The sequence below is a fragment of the Condylura cristata genome, unplaced genomic scaffold (assembly GCF_000260355.1).
Source record: "Condylura cristata isolate star-nosed mole 26May11 unplaced genomic scaffold, ConCri1.0 scaffold00028, whole genome shotgun sequence".
Taxonomy (NCBI): domain Eukaryota; kingdom Metazoa; phylum Chordata; class Mammalia; order Eulipotyphla; family Talpidae; genus Condylura; species Condylura cristata.
The window spans coordinates 11,000,711-11,016,269 of NW_004567129.1; the positions used below are offsets into that span (position 1 = coordinate 11,000,711).

Consider the following 15,559-nt stretch of genomic DNA (forward strand, 5'->3'; position numbering starts at 1 on the left):
TTGGTTCCTTTCCTGCGCCGTCAGTTGCCATGGAGACCAAGGCTATGGCAACCAGGAGAAGCCAAACTTGGTAATCCTCAAACCGCGGAGCGGTCCCGGCCGCTCAGCCGGCTTCCATGCGGTGCTCATGGCTCTCTACGAGCTCTACTCTCACCCGGCCGAGCGCAGCTACCGCGCGGGGCTCTGCTCCAAGGCCGCGCTGTTCCTGCTGCTGGCCGCGGCGCTCACGTACATCCCGCCGCTGCTGGTGGCCTTCCGGAGCCACGGTGAGCCTGCTCGCGGCCGGTTCGCGACAGCTCCCGGCGGCCCGCGCCGCCCGCGCAGGCCCTTCTGACCTCCCACCGCCCTCTTTACCTCAGGGCTTTGGCTGAAGCGGAGCAGCTACGAGGAGCAGCCGACCGTGCGCTTCCAGCACCAGGTGCTGCTGGTGGCCCTCCTGGCACCCGAGGGCGGTGACTTTCTGGCCTGGAGCACGTTCCCCGCTTTCAACCGGCTGCAGGGGCATCACCTGCGCATCCCTCTGATTTCGGTGCGTGGTTCCCGCCGCGGAGGGTGGTGGTGGGGCGGGAGGGCAAGGGCGAGAGGCCCAAGGCTACCCACCTCCCCAGGTAAGTCAGCCACTGTCTGCATCTGAGCCCTGAAAGAGCCCAGAATCCTGGGAGCAGTCTGTCTCTGGGTCGGTGCTGCGGGTCTGGCCTGATGAAGGCCCAACCGCATTCTGCTTGTCGCTGCAGCTTCGCCACACCTTAGGGCAGGTGTTTTACAGAGCTGACCTGCGAAAAGCTTGGAGCTGATAGGTTAAGTGACCTCCAGAACGAGCTGTTAGCCCCGGCCCGCCTCCCTGGACTAGTCTCAGTGGAGGTTGGCCATCCTACTGCTGCTGTCCAGGGTGCAAATGAAGCATTCTATTGTCTGTAGTTGACTATTTGGTTCCGGATATGGGAGTGCTTCTAAAATCAACCCTGCTCACTCACTTTCTGAAATCATTTTCCTTTAGAAGTGTGAACATCCTTTAAAAAAAAAAGTGTGAACATCCTGCTTTTGCTTCTTCCAGAGTTGAATTCGTAGATGTCTCTGAGATGATTGTTCAACAAGCCAAAGTTATACTGCAGAAAAAAAGTCAGACTTTCCCCCAGCAACTAAGTAAAACGAAAATGTATTTTTTTAACATTTATTTATTTATGCATATGAGAACTGGGGTACAGGCCACAGGTGGGGTCGGGGAGGGTCTATCAGAGATGGAGTAAGGAACAGAACTGGCGGATTGGTGGATTGACTGAAATATACTGTTGGTTTTTATTTGAAAGGTTTATTTATTTATGCATACAGAATTGGGGTACAGGTCATAGTTGTGGGAGGTGAGAGTATTCACCAGAGACAGAGTGAGGAGCAGAACAGGAAGATCCACTGAAATACACTGCTGAGGGGAGCAGCAAGGCGAGGCAGAGGTCTGCTGCATCGTATTGGTCAGCTCCCTGGCCAGGGATGGAACTGGGGCTGCAGTGGCTGCTGATAGCATTACAGTGCTGCACTTTATCCCGTTGCACCACCAGGGAGGGCCCCTGAAATACACTGTTAGAGGAGCAGCAGCCAAGACAGGAGAGGTCTGCTGTCCCTTATGTGGGTCAGCTCCCTGACTGGGGATGGAACTCAGGCCATAGAGGTGATAGTGCCTGAGGTGATTAGGAGATTTAACCCCTAAGCCACCTGGAGGGCCTACTAAATATATTTTTCCTGGTTATAAAAATGAATACTTGTTGGAAAATATTAAAGAGCAATGGGTATCTATAAAAGGTATGAAAATAAAGGCTTCATAAGGTCATGTATCAATCCATATTCATTAATTTATTCTTTCTCATTTCTGCAAAGAACTTCATGATAAGGAAAAACTAATGCATTTAACCATTTCCCTGTTGGTGAATATTTGATTTGCTTTTGTTTTTTCACTACTGGAGAAAATATAGCGATGAACAAGATTTTGAATAAATATGAGATCTTTAGGCATCAAATTATAAGGAAAGAAAATTAAAGGTGAAATTATATAAGTACATAGAAATCTGAGCAAGACATAAAATAACCCAGAGAAATAAAATGAAGAAAAAGTGAGAGAAGTAATCAGGTGAATAAAATTTATATAGTTACAATTATGTGAACACTGAGTATTGAATATTAACCAAAATGAGCATTTCACTTTGTTGTTGGATGGGGACTGTGTATGGGGGAGTTGGGGCTATTGGGAGGTGGGGGGGGAAGAACCTTTCCTTATGTGAAGTCAGCTTGGGAGTGAGGATGCCTGAAACTGAGAAATGAAGTGCCAATTCAAACATTTAAATACATGGAGATAACATTTCTTTTAATTTAATTGATCTATATGTATTTTACAACTTTTTTCTTTTTACATTTGCTTTCTTTTCTCAGGTACACTCCCCATAGAATTCCCACACAGTTCACCCATGCTCCTTCACCATAGTCCCTTGTGTTCATCCCACCTGGAATTTATCCCGCTCCTTCTCCCTCTTCCCTGCAGAATGGCTCTAATTTATGGTTGTCTGTTTACTTTTGCTTTGTTTTGTTGTTTTTTAATTGTTATTATTTTTTCTCTAATGCCTTATTTGGTTTCCCTATATTCCATGGAGCTAACATTTTTAAGTAATCAGATGTAAGATGAAAATATTTGTAGTGGAATGGAGTCTGTTTTTGTCATGCTTTAATTGAACGCTTTGATCTTTAAATGTTCAAGTCTTTGCATTGACTTTTAAAGTAGAATTGGAGGAAAAAACTTTGTTGCTACACCTCCTCACTGACCCTGACATGCTGTACGTGTTTATTCTTACTTACTAGAGTGTGTGTTTGTTCTTACTTGTCTGTGGGGAAGAGGGTGTTGATATGAGAGGCGAGTAACCAGGCTACCTCATATACTTGCTTTTCACTGCACACCCTCTGTTTCTGGTGCTCCTTTCTAAAAACGGAAGCCAGGGAGCTTCCCTGGTGGCATAAGGGGTTAAGTCTTAGCACTGTGACGCTATCCTCAGCCACCACAACACAAGTTCAAACCCTCGCCTGGGAGCGACCCACATGGCACAGCAGACCTCTCCTGTCTCGCCCCCTGCTCCCCTCAGCAGTGTATTTCAGTCAATCTGCTCCCCACTGTTTCTGGTGGATCCTCTCACTCCCAGCACCTCTGGCCTGTACCCCAGTTCTTCTATGCATAAATAAAAATAAACTTTTTTTTTTTTAAAGAATGAAGCAGTTATTAAATGAGGGCACCAGATGAGAAAGGAGCTTCATGAGCACTATGCTGGAAAAGTAAACAAGAGCTAGGATACCTTTAGGGCTTTGAGCATCTTCTGAAGCTACGGAATGTTGTGAAAGGTTTTAAGGACAGAAGTTGCATGGTAAACTTTGTTAGGAAGAATGCACTAAGGGTGGCAGAGAGGATGGGCTTCATGGAAAGGTGTGGAAAAGAATGAATGACAGTTGCTAGCCAGCAGTGCGTACAGGTGGATTCAGGGGCAGAGAAAGGGGTGGTCCTGTGATGAAATGGTATTCTGAAGGGCTAGTGGTAGGGAGAAAAGTAAAATCACACAAACAAGGAGATGGCACTAGGTTTCGTTCTTTCATCCTTTTCACTTGCTCGTCGGTCACGCTGGTTGCCTGCCCATTCGCCTGCTCCTTACCCTCTTATCTCTATAGCCAGAAGCTCCTTCCCTGAGAGCCCTGCCCATCTCGGCCCCGCTTCTGGGTGTGTGAATTCCAAGTGTATGTGTAGTCTTGTCTTCATTCTGGGCCCGTGTTTATAATTTATGGCTTTGTCACCCACTGTCCTCAGTGATTTTCTTCTTGACTGAGCTCTTGGTTTGGGCATACTTTGAAATCATGAGATAGAAAAAAAAAATTAAAAAGATACAGTGGAAGTACAGAATTCAACAGCAATCCAAACAAAAGGTAAACTGAAATGAGGAATAAGCTTAACAGGAAATTGGCAAAAGCTATATGTATAAAGCTTTATAAGAGATAAGAAAAAAATATCTAGTGAGCTATTTTCTTGGATAGGAAGGTTCACCATCATAAAGATGTGCTCTTCTGAAGTTAATTTGTAATCTACTCAACTGTTTATTTTAAAGGTTCTATTTTATATTCCTCCCTCTTTTTTAAAGATCATTTATTTATTTATTTATTTAGAGATATGAGAACAGAGGTGCCAAGGGTGAGAGGACCCACCAGAGACAGAGTGGGGAGCAGAGCAGATGGATTTACTGAACTTAACTGCTGAGGGGAGTAGCGGGTGGGTCAGGAGAGGTCTGCTGCGCCATGTGGGTCACCTCTCTGGCGGGGAATCAAACTTGTGCTGCAATGGCTGGGGCTAGCTTCATAGTGCTGCATTTTAACCCATTGTGCCGCCTATTATGATATATGATATTTCTTAAAAAACAAGGAGGTAAGGGGCTCTCCCGGGTGGCGCAACAGGTTAAAGCACCACATTATGAAGCTCTGTGAAGCCTTTTCAGCATGAGTTCAATCCCCAGTCAGGGAGCTGACCCACATGGTGTGGCAGACCTCTCCTGACCCACCTGCTGCTCCCCTCAGCAGTATACTTTGTCAGTCTGCCTGTTCTGCTCCCCACTCTGTCTCTGGTGAATCCTCTTGCCACCCCTTCACCTTTGGTCTGTACCCCAGTTCTGTGAGCATGAATAAAATAAATCTTTAAAAGAAAAAACCAAGAAGGAGGTGACACCCTGGTGGTAAGCTTATAAGCCATAGAAACTTATGATTTTCTATGCCTCAGGCATATGCTAAGCATTGCTATCATTATATAATACATTTAAAATCCTGATATGCCTACTTGGCCTGTAATAACCTCTTAGTGTTAGGTGTTCACTTTTTTACAGATCTCTCTATTCCTCACAATGACCTTAGGAAGTCAGATTTAACCGATTTCTTCATTTCACATAGGAAGAAACACTCAGAGGTGACTTCATTTGCTCTGGCTCACAGGAAAACAGGACTACCACTCAAGGATTTCTTATTCCTTTTTTTATTTTTTTAAAGATTTGTTTATTTGTGCATACAGAACTGGGGTACAGGCCAGAGGCTCAGGGGCAGCGAGAGGCTTCACCAGAGACAGAGTGGGGAGCAGAACAGGAAGATCGATGAAGTACACTGCTGAGGGGAGCAGCGGGCGGGTCAGGAGAGGTCTGCCACGCCATGTGGTCACCTCCGGGGCAGGTGGGAATCAAACTCATGCGGAAGCAACTTTAGATTCTCAGTGCTGTGCTTTAACCTGCTGCGCCTCTTACTCCTTTTAACACATTTATTGCAACAAAATTCTTCTCCCACTGTGTACATGAAGCTAGACCCACTATAGCCTGTCTGAGAAGTTGCCCAGGAAATCAAGGAAGCAGTGGTTTTAGGTCAACTTTTAAGCAACTGCTGGAGGTGCTTGTGGTTGCTAATTTAAGAAAATGTACCAGAAGTCAGGTATGGCCTTGCTTTTGCTTTTGCTTTGGTCAGCTTATCTTGGACATCTTTAAAATGCCTGTGTTTTTAATGCTTTAAAAGTGGAGTTTCTTATTTCCAGTGAGATAGAAGCCAGCATGGATTGACCTTTTCCTCCTGAGAGCCAGCCTTGACTCTGAGGCATCTGAACCCAGAGAAAGTGGAGGCTGCAGGACAGAGGAGGCACAGAGAGAGGGGTGGAGAGCACCATGTGTCTGAAACAACTGGTTGCTACAGCTACAAAAGCCCTTCTCTTACCTCCGACTGGGCACATTCAAATTTGACCAAAATCGCTGCAAGTTCACTTTGGGTGTTTTCGGCCACATTCAGGTTAGTGGTTTAATTGCTCTCGAGTGACCGGGATTTCCAAAAGACGGGCTCGTGAGTTTCCTGGTAAGGTTTTCCCAGAAGACAAAACATAAAGACAAGTGATAAACAGTCTTTTCTAAAAGCACAATGGTGATATCAGCAGTGTGACTGCTGCTATCAGAATGTGTCCTCGTGCCTGTGATGTCTTCTACTGAGTGACCTGGAGACAAGCCTGACATAGTCCTCCTGGCCTACGTGGTTGCAGATATCACCAGCGCCAGCACCCACGCTTGCAAAAGCGACAGAAGCTACTTGAAAGAAAGCCCCAGAAACAGCAGGAAAGGGTTCTCGTTCTTGTTCTGTCAGTTTTATTGAGGTGCAATGGATAGATGAAACAGTGAAGAGAATAAAACATTTTAATGCCTCAGAACCAAATGGAGAACAGGTAAGGGAAGCATTTAAAAAGCATTCAAGAAGCATTTAAAAATAGGCTACCTCTACATAATTTTAAGGCTGCTAAGAGCCCAAGTCGGTGGATTTGCCCTGAATGAGTTTATGTGATGCTTCATTGCCAAGCTGCTTGATGGCACAAAGGACAGATATGTTTAGAAAAGTATAAATATCATTGAACTGAAAGTGATTAAACAAATCATCATGTAAAGTTTTCAGATCCCCTGGATCAATTTGTTCTGCTTAATTTTTTCCTGTGCAAAAATATGCCTAAATCTTATAAGTTCTTACAGTCAAGTATAAAATACTCTAAGTTATTAGGACATGTTGTATCATAATTTAGCTGAAAGTAGCTGTGATTAAGGTGACATTGGGTTGATAATATTACATAAGTTTCAGGGGTACAGCCTAAGTCAGTGTCTTCATGCACTACCTCATGATCACCACCAGGAGTCTCATTTCCATTCATCCCCATACCCTTGACCCCTTTTCCCCAACCCGGCAGCCCCTTTCCATCTGGTAGCGGACAATCTGGTCTCTCTGGCTCTAAGCATTTCATTTGTTTCTTTATAGTCCACACATGAATGAAATCACACCACAATTGTTTTCTCTGTAACTTCACTTGGCTTGACTTGAACTCAGTGGAATCAGCTCATAGACTTCAGCAGTGGTCTAGCCGCCAGCATAGGAGTGTGACCGCCCTGCAGCCTGGGGACCATCACCTTGGAGAGCCACCATTTTCATGGGTGCCCACCCCCTCGGCTCTCCGTGGCCCACTGTGCCCTGCCACCACTTCACCACCGTGCTCAGCTGCCCTGGCCGCTCACACTGTCAGCCACTTGCCCAGTGGCTCCGAGCATGTGGGGGCCACCCTTCCCGGGACACTGGCCTGCCTGCCCGTCCCTTGTTTCAGTTCTCTGGCAACAGGCCTTCCTGAAAATTATCGTAAGCATTTCTGTCAAATTCTGCCCTCATCATTCTCTAATTTTAGCTGGCAGTGCTTTTTTGTGGTATTTACCACCCCTTGATATTGGTACACATATATTAATGTATGATTTACTTTCTGCCTCCCTGCCCGGAATATAAGCTCCATTAGGGAGAGGACTTTGTTTAGCTTGCCTTTGTATTCCCAGTACTTCAAACAGTGCCTGGCATGTAGAACCCTCAAATAATACTTGACAGATGCAGGAGAGTAGACGAAATGATGGCACTCTGCCCACTCTCTTCCCTCTGCGGCTGAATAAAGGTGCGCTCAAGCAAGTATACAAACTTACACTCATGACTTTAATTCTGCTTTTTGCAAAATGATTTGTCCCACCCAACATCATCTTAAGTTGTTTTTTCTTAATGTTTTTGTTTGTTTGTTTGTTTAAGTCTGGACATTTTAGAATACGATTTGGGAAACAGACCAGATTTGAAGTCAAACACCTGGCTTTAAATCTTGTCTTTATCATTACTAGCAGAATTCAATAAATCCCTGAGCCTCAACATTCTCACCCATACAGCAGGGATAACACTTGCTCTTCTTACCTTAAACATACTATACAGCTCAAATGAGATTTTGTTGCCTCCCTCCTGTGCTATGATTGAGTCTGGATACTTTTGCCAGTTCCCTTCTGACCACTGTCCTCTCTTGCAAGTTGAGATGTTTGATCTGTATCTTCCTGTCTTACCCGAGTTAACTGACCTTGTCATCCAAGTCTTCCCAGACACCAACTGAAGAAAACCCAAAAGACAAGGCAGCTTCTTTTTGCTCCTACTCATGATAGCTAAGACATCACTGCCTTAGTAAGTTGATCGCCAGCCCTGCTAACAGATACCCCTTTGTGCACCTGCAAAGCTGATGGGACAGGACAGAGAAAATAGTGTCCAACAGAAGAGAGAGGGTACGTTTCTTATGACAAGGCTTAGGATAAAGACATTATTGTCTAGTAGGAAAGAGCTGATTGAAAGGATCTGAAAACAGATCACCCTCTCAACCTTATAACCCTGAGAAGGAACAAAGAATCTCCTCCTCCTATAGAGGTGTTGGTGGAAAGCAAAATGAATCAGTAGATGGAGAATTCCCAGGGGAATGTTGGAACACCAGATTAGAATCCTTCTGGGAACGTGCAGTGGGAGAGGGTCCCTTGTAGCAATAAGATGCAGATTCCTGCTAAGGAAGCACATCAACAGTGATCACGTCTCAGTAGTCATCCTGCTTGCTCACACTACAGTCATCTCAAGGTGAGGTTATGGATGACAAGACTGGACACCCGTGATTTTGTTTTTATAAAGTTTTTAAAGTTTATGTACACTTATTGGACAATTAGAATACCAGTGTTTTGTAATGACTTGTAATTGGTCTTTTTTTCCCACATCAGAGGTCTGTTTTTCCTACTTTCATGTCCATAGTTTAGAAAGTTTCTATGTCATTTTAATGCTTTACTGATTTTACTTAGCTTCTATTTTCATTTTATTGATTGATGCTAAAAGGTGCTGTGAGCTTTAAAGTCCTCATATCAATGCTGAGGTGAGGTCCAACATCAAGAATCTGAAGCAATGCTGTTTGTGGTTAAAGTATAAATAGAGCTTTGTGTTTTTCTGCTGAGTCTGTTTGGGCAATGCATGATTACTATTAGTTTCTTTCCTATTTAAAAGAATTAGCTTCTGGATAAATAGATCATTTGGAAATGCGTTAATTTTGGATGCAAACACAGGCATGTTCATTAAAAGGAAAAAGAAAAAGATGTCAGGGACTAAAAGCTCAAATGACAAGAGAAAAGGAAAATGTCATCCAGATGTTTATTGTTTTTGCCATTTCAAGTTCTCCGTTCAGTGACCCTTAAATATTTGAGAAGCACAAGGATAAAGTTTTTTTTGGGGGGGCGCATATACATGGTGTCTCTCTTCCCCACAATTTTTTTAAAGATTTATTTATGGGCCCTCCCTGGTGGCGCAGCACTTAAAGCACAACACTGAGAAGCTAAAGCCACTTCCGCATGAGTTCGATCCCCACCTGTCCCGAGGTGACCCACATGGCGCGGCAGACCTCTGCTGACCCGCCCGCTGCTCCCCTCAGCAGTGTACTTCGTTGATCTGCCTGTTCTGCTCCCCACTTTGTCTCTGGTGAAGCCTCTCACCGCCTCTGCACCTTTGGCCTATACCCCAGTCTGTATGCATAAATAAATAAATCTTTAAAAAAAAGATTTATTTATGCATCCAAGAACAGGGGTACAGGCTAGAGGTGTGTGAGGGGAGGGGGTAAGAGGATTCACCAGAGACAGAGTGGGGAGCAGAACAGGCAAATGTACTGAAATACACTGCTGAGGGGAGCAGCAGGGAGACAGGAGAGGTCTGCTGCGCCCTGTGGGTCGGGATGGAACTCCTGCTGCAATGGCTGCGAATAGCTTCATTGCATGATGTTCATTGCATGAGCAGGAAGGCAAGGCCCTCTCATCACTATTGATGCGTGTATGTCCTTTTTTTCCCTTCCTTTTCTTTCCATGAGGAAGATAATACCCCTGTGATCATTGTGTGTGGGGACCCATGAAAGGGACCCTTCCAAACTTATGAAGCACCAGGGTCCTTGACCCTTTTTGGGTTTCCTAGACTAGAGAAGAAGACAGGAACCAGGATGGGAAAATGGACCTGTTACATTTTCACCTGGAGCTTCCCCTGCAGTCCACAGAACATGTGGTTGGTGTACAGCTCATCCTGACTTTCTCCTACCAGTTGCATGTGAGTTCCTTCCCCAGTGAGGCTCGGCCTCCCCCTCCCCTGACTTCTAAGAAGACCTACACTTTCACAGGTTGTTTTCTGAGGTGCATTTGGGGGTTTAACTCAGGCAAACGCAGTGTTCTGTGGGGTCCTGTTAAGTACCTGGGCTACTGGTGGCTCAGCCCCTGGGCAGATGCCTCCTGCATGGCCAGACTAGACCTGTGCAGGGCCATGAGGCTTCCACCAAGTGAGGCTAGGAAGCCAGGGCTCTTCCGATAGGCCCCAACTTGGTCCACTGATGATTTCAGAGGATGTCGACATTCGTGATGCAGACCATGGCGTTCCTGCAGTCCTCCTTCGCTGTCCCCGGCTCCCAGCTGTACGTGAACGGAGACCTGCGCCTGCAGCAGAAGCAGCCCCTGAGCCATGGCGGCCTAGACGTCCGCTACAACGTAAGGGTGCTGCTGCTTCTCCCTCTGCTTGGCCTCTGGACACTGCTATTATCTCTGAAGAGGGAGAAATGGAAATTTTGGAAATAGCATTTTTCTGTGGGTAGCACAGAAGAGGAATTCTCACTATGAATTCTTTCAAAATAAGGAGACAGATACAGCTGGACTTACATGTATAAATGTATGAGATAGGTATCTTATATATATTGGATAAATATCTGATACATACATAACTATCTTACATATTAGATATATATGTATCTGACATATGTATCTTTTTGAGTTCCCATAAAACATTCCAGAAGTAACTAACCACCAGTTACTGCGCCTATGAGTTGAAAGGTTTAAGTATTTCATCTCCGTCAGTCATCTCAGCAACCTGAGGAGGCCTCCATTTGTCACTTCCCTACAGTTGCCAGCCTACTTCTGTCCCCTTGCTGCTTTCTGGCTTCCTGACCTTTTTGCTACTTTAACCTATGAGACTATGCAATCTCCTTGTGCTGGCCTTCCCCTCTGCCAAGGACCTCCCCTGGGTCCTGTTAAAATATCCCTGAGAACAGACGCTCCCGGAGCTCCCCTCTTAAATTCCTGTTTCTCTCCATCATCCCACGTGCAGACTCACTGTTCTTACTTCCACCTGAAATGTTAAAGGTATGATTTTGGTTTCTTGATCGACTGTCTCCCCCAGCCATGGAAGCATTCACCAATCTTCTCTACTTTGACCCAGTCCTAAAACAGTGCTCAGCACACTGTAAGCACTCAGATGGATTTGATGAAAGAATGAACATTTGTTTGACACATGAGGAAACTGGGGCTTACAGGGATTTATTTTCCCAAAGTCCCACAGATTGAAAGTAACAGGGCCACACATTGTCTGAGGCCAGAACTCATATGTCTGATCACGATTACTGACCTCTCTTTTATTGCAAGGGAGCCCACATAAATTGATCAGGGCACCTATCAAAATGAAGTTGGGGTATTGTCAGTTCATATAGACTTAAGCAAGGACTGTTCCAGATACACTGGATTTATGGTCACCCTAGCTGTCAGTAGTATATGTAGGGAAAAAAGGAGGTGGACCGTTTTTTTGTTTTTGTTTGTTTGTTTTGTTTTTTATTTGGGAAAGCCTTTGCTGAGTTGGCTTGCTTTTTCCAGTTTTATTGAGGTATAATTGACAAAACTGTGAGCTACTCAAAGTGTACCTTGTGCTGATTTGTATGTGTCTACAAAGTGACAGGACCCCTGCCGTCTAGTTAATTTACACCTCCATCACGCCCATGTTTATCTTTTGTTCTGAGTGGCCCCCAGAAGTTGAGATGTGCCAAGACCCATTTTGATGTACTTTCTTATTTGCCTGGTTTATAGCAGTCACTCAGCAGTTCGCAGGTTTCTGTCAGCGGGACTTTGCTCCACATGTAGCTGTAGTCACCGTGTCCATGGGAGGAGGCGAGTTCAGGAGGTTCCCCTGTCACCATCCTGGAGTGGAACCTCTTTTTCAAGCTTTTAATGCCTCTGCTGGGTCCTCAACAATCTGTATTAATCTTCACCTGAAAAACCCACAGGGCTTTTTATTTGAAGATTTCTGTCAATGGGAATGTGGTATTAGAGGACAGGAAGTCATTTCCAAGCAATTGTATTTGTGCTTCATCCTTTTCCATCCCTACATTTAAAAGAGAGAAAGTAGTAATCTAACGAGCAATGAAAAGACAAAGGAGTTGAAAATGTGGTCTAATAAGAGAGGCTGAAGGAATTATTTTTGCCATCAAAATAGAGAAGGGTATTTTGTAAATAACTTAAAACCCTGTAAGAGGTGGGGATTCACTTTGTTTATTTAAAATAACAAATTTTAGGATTTTACTTGTTGCTGTGTAGATGAGGTAGGGTACAGGCCAGAGGTTCAGGAGTGGGGGTAAGAACTGACCAGAGACAGAGTGGGGAGCAGAATAGGTGATCTGTTGAAATACACTGCTGAGGGGAGCAGGGGGCAAAACAGATGGGTTAGCTCCATGGCAGGGATCAAACTCAGGCCTTGGGGGTTGGCTTTTGCAGGGGCAGCACTGAGACTTAACCCTGAGGCCACCAAGGAGGCCCTCACTGGTTTCCATACTGAGAGTAGTTGACTTAGGAGTAAGTGAAAGTCCATTCATCATTGAAGGAAAGATATCGGTAGTGGAATTGGCCACCAAGAACCGGAGGGTGGTCTCAAGAGGGTGGAGAAACTGTGGGTGCTCACACCATACCCCCTGCCGTACCCCAGGTGTCTGTAATCGATGGAAGCAGCCCCTTTGCCTCTGACTACGACCTCACCCGCATCGTGGCTGCCTACCAGGAAAGGAACGGTGAGCTGTGAGGGTCTCCCAGGTTTGTGGGGGTGTGGGGGGGTGTAGTGGAAGCAAGGCAGAGCGCAGGATCTCTACGATCAGGGCCGACGGGCTAAGGAGAGTTTTGGAGCCCTCCTCGTCTCTCCACCGCTCTCTACCACTCCGTCCTCTACCACCCTTTGCCACTCTATATGCTCGGCCTCCAGGCTCAGCTGTGCCCACTACGCATGCCCACACCATACGCCAGGTGTCCACCATCAAGCAAGCTACCCCGAGCCCACGCTCCCAAGTGTCTCCTGCCTTCAAGGCCGTAGGTGACAGCCACAGAGGCCAACCACACAAAAGCCTGAGCAATCTTTAATTACCTCGCAGAAAAATAGGATTGGAGACCGTATCATGATGACACTGTCAAATCCAGGGCATGCTCAGTGCTGGCCAGTGAACAGGATTCCTCCTTTTTTCCCTGCTCTAAATACTCATGTCCACCCCTCCAGCCAGTAAGTTAACGCCAATTCATTGTCATATTTGTTCCACCACTGGCTTCAGGGATCCATCTCATTGTCTTAAAATATAAGCCTAGTGGCCCTCCCTGGTGGCGCAGCGGATTAAAGCACTGAACTAAGAAGCTTAAGCCACTTCCTCGTGGTTCGATTCCTGCCTGCCACGGAGGAAACCACATGGTGCGGCAGACCTCTCCTGACCCACCCACTGCTCCCCTCAGCAGTGCACTTCATGGATCTGCCTGTTCTGCTCCCCACTCTGTCTCTGGTGAAGCCTTTTGCCGCCCCTGAGCCTCTGGCCTGTACCCCAGTTCTGTGTGCACAAATAAATAAATCTTTAAAAAAAATTAAAAAAAAATGTAAGCCTAGTTAAGGTGTTCCTTTTATCACCACGTAAAAGAAATCAAGCCTAAATTACTACCCATCGTTTACAGCTGGGAGTCAGGAATGTGTGACTCCGTGTTCGCAGTCAAAGTGGGAGATAGGTGCGCCCAGGTTCCAGCTGGAAGGCAGGTGTCTGCCTTACAGAGGCAAGGCTCTCGGCCGCCCATGTGCTGGATTCAGCTGGACTCAGGCTGTGGTCTGAGGTTTCTCTGCAGGCATCTGAAGTTGGCAACCAGATATCACACACAGACATTTCACACAAGTGCAGTGTCTGCAATTCCAGCGTATCTCCTGGATTTTATGTTATATACTGGCAGCATTAGTCTAGAAATAAAAGAATTTTAAAACTCAACTGTAAATCAACTTTAGTTTTTCCCTTTACCTATTCTTTATGTAGTCTTTGTCCAAATGCACTTTACATATAGATATAGATAGATCTGCTATCACAGTTTAGAGACACTAAAGCACCTAATTTATTTTTTTAAGATTTATTTATTTGTGCATACAGAACTGGGGTACAGGCCAGAGGCTCAGGGGTGGCGAAAGACTTCACCAGAGACAGAGTAGGGAGCAGAATAGGCAGATCGACGAAGTACACTGCTGAGGGGAGCAGCGGGCGGGTCAGGGGAGGTCTGCCACACCATATGGTCACTTCCGGGGCAGGCGGGAATCGAACTCATGCGGAGGTGGTTTCAGCTTCCCAGTGCAGTGCTTTAACCCGCTGCGCCACCAGGGAGGGCCCTTAAAGGTAAGTATTTTAACAAATAATGTATGATATGAATAACTTTGTGATACAATTTCTTTCCCCTTTTGACTTATTTCTTTGGAATGAGTTTGAAGTGCAGATTTAAATGTGAGGGGTCAGTGAGTATTTTCATAGCTCTTGAGAGTTTATTGCCAAAAAGTATACCTGATTTAACTCCTCACTGTGTTGCAGTAACCACCATTCTGACTGACCCCAACCCCATCTGGCTGGTGGGAAGGGCAGCCGAAGCTCCATTTGTGATTAATGCTGTTATTCGGTACCCTGTGGAAGTCATTTCATATCCTTTCTGTTGAAGAGCGAAGAACAGCTCAGTTTCCAAAAAGAAAAGAAGGACTCCTCAGTTGTCCCAAGAAGACACAGAAGTGGAATGCCTTAGATTGGATATTGCAGGAAAAAGATACTCATTCCCTGTTCTTTCTTTCTAAGCAATTCTTCTAGATCAGAATCAGCCATATTTATGTCTCAGTAATCTCTTATTATCTCTTTTATCTTAAGGGTATTTGAAACATTTTGGCCATGATCTGTCTAAACTTTGGTTTAACTTTCCCTTAGAAGATGTCTGTGATTCCTTAACCTAGTGTACTTATCAACCAGGGTTCTGGGAAATGATAAAGTTTGCCTGGATCCAGTACGTCAGTATCCTGCTCATCTTCCTCTGGGTGTTCGAAAGAATCAAAAGATTTGTGTTTCAAAATCAGGTGGTGACCACAATCCCTGTACCAGCAGCACCCCAGGGACAGCTGTATAAGGAGCACTATTCATGAAAAAGCCATTTCTGAAAGCCTCAGCTGGAGCCCGGCTACCTCGTTGCTGTCTTCTGAGAACTGCCATCTGAGGACATTTCGAGAAAAAGCCCATGGACACAAGGAAGTGTGTGTGTTTTTTCTATGCAAGACAAAGAACAAGTTTCTCTAATTTTTTTTCTTTACACAAATTCTGTATTTTCTAAGCACCTACCAAATTATCAGGGACCTGTTGGTGGGAAGGCCTAAGGGTTCCTAAGGCTATAATTTGCTTTTTTTTTTGTCTTAGACTTGACTATCTGGAGAAAACTACAGCAGTCAGTTCAGACATCTTGGCAAGGGTTCTTATCTCTTGTCAAGCAAAGTCTCTTTCCTCTCTTGAACCGAGAAACACGCTTTACATTTCTTCCACTAATGTGAACCCCTTTTGTGCTTTTCAGCG

General features: G+C 45.3%; 1 protein-coding gene across 1 annotated transcript; it reads left to right on the top strand.

The window, feature by feature from the left end:
* The first annotated feature begins 92 nt into the window (after positions 1-92).
* On the top strand, positions 93-15,152 carry TMEM231 (transmembrane protein 231). Its single transcript, XM_004690167.2, has 7 exons — positions 93-266; positions 360-529; positions 9,847-9,975; positions 10,263-10,406; positions 12,661-12,742; positions 14,546-14,651; positions 14,958-15,152. The coding sequence occupies exons 1-7, from the start codon at positions 128-130 to the stop codon at positions 15,136-15,138; spliced, it is 951 nt and encodes a 316-aa protein (XP_004690224.1). The 5' UTR covers positions 93-127; the 3' UTR covers positions 15,139-15,152.
* The last annotated feature ends 407 nt before the right edge of the window (positions 15,153-15,559 follow it).

Bases quoted from the DNA above. Each gene is read 5' to 3' on its own strand.
- TMEM231 (XM_004690167.2), top strand. From the start codon at position 128: ATGGCTCTCTACGAGCTCTACTCTCACCCGGCCGAGCGCAGCTACCGC. The intron at 9,976-10,262 runs GTGAGTTCCTTC...TGATGATTTCAG, and splicing joins CTTTCTCCTACCAGTTGCAT to AGGATGTCGACATTCGTGAT. The intron at 14,652-14,957 runs ATATCCTTTCTG...AACCTAGTGTAC, and splicing joins TACCCTGTGGAAGTCATTTC to TTATCAACCAGGGTTCTGGG.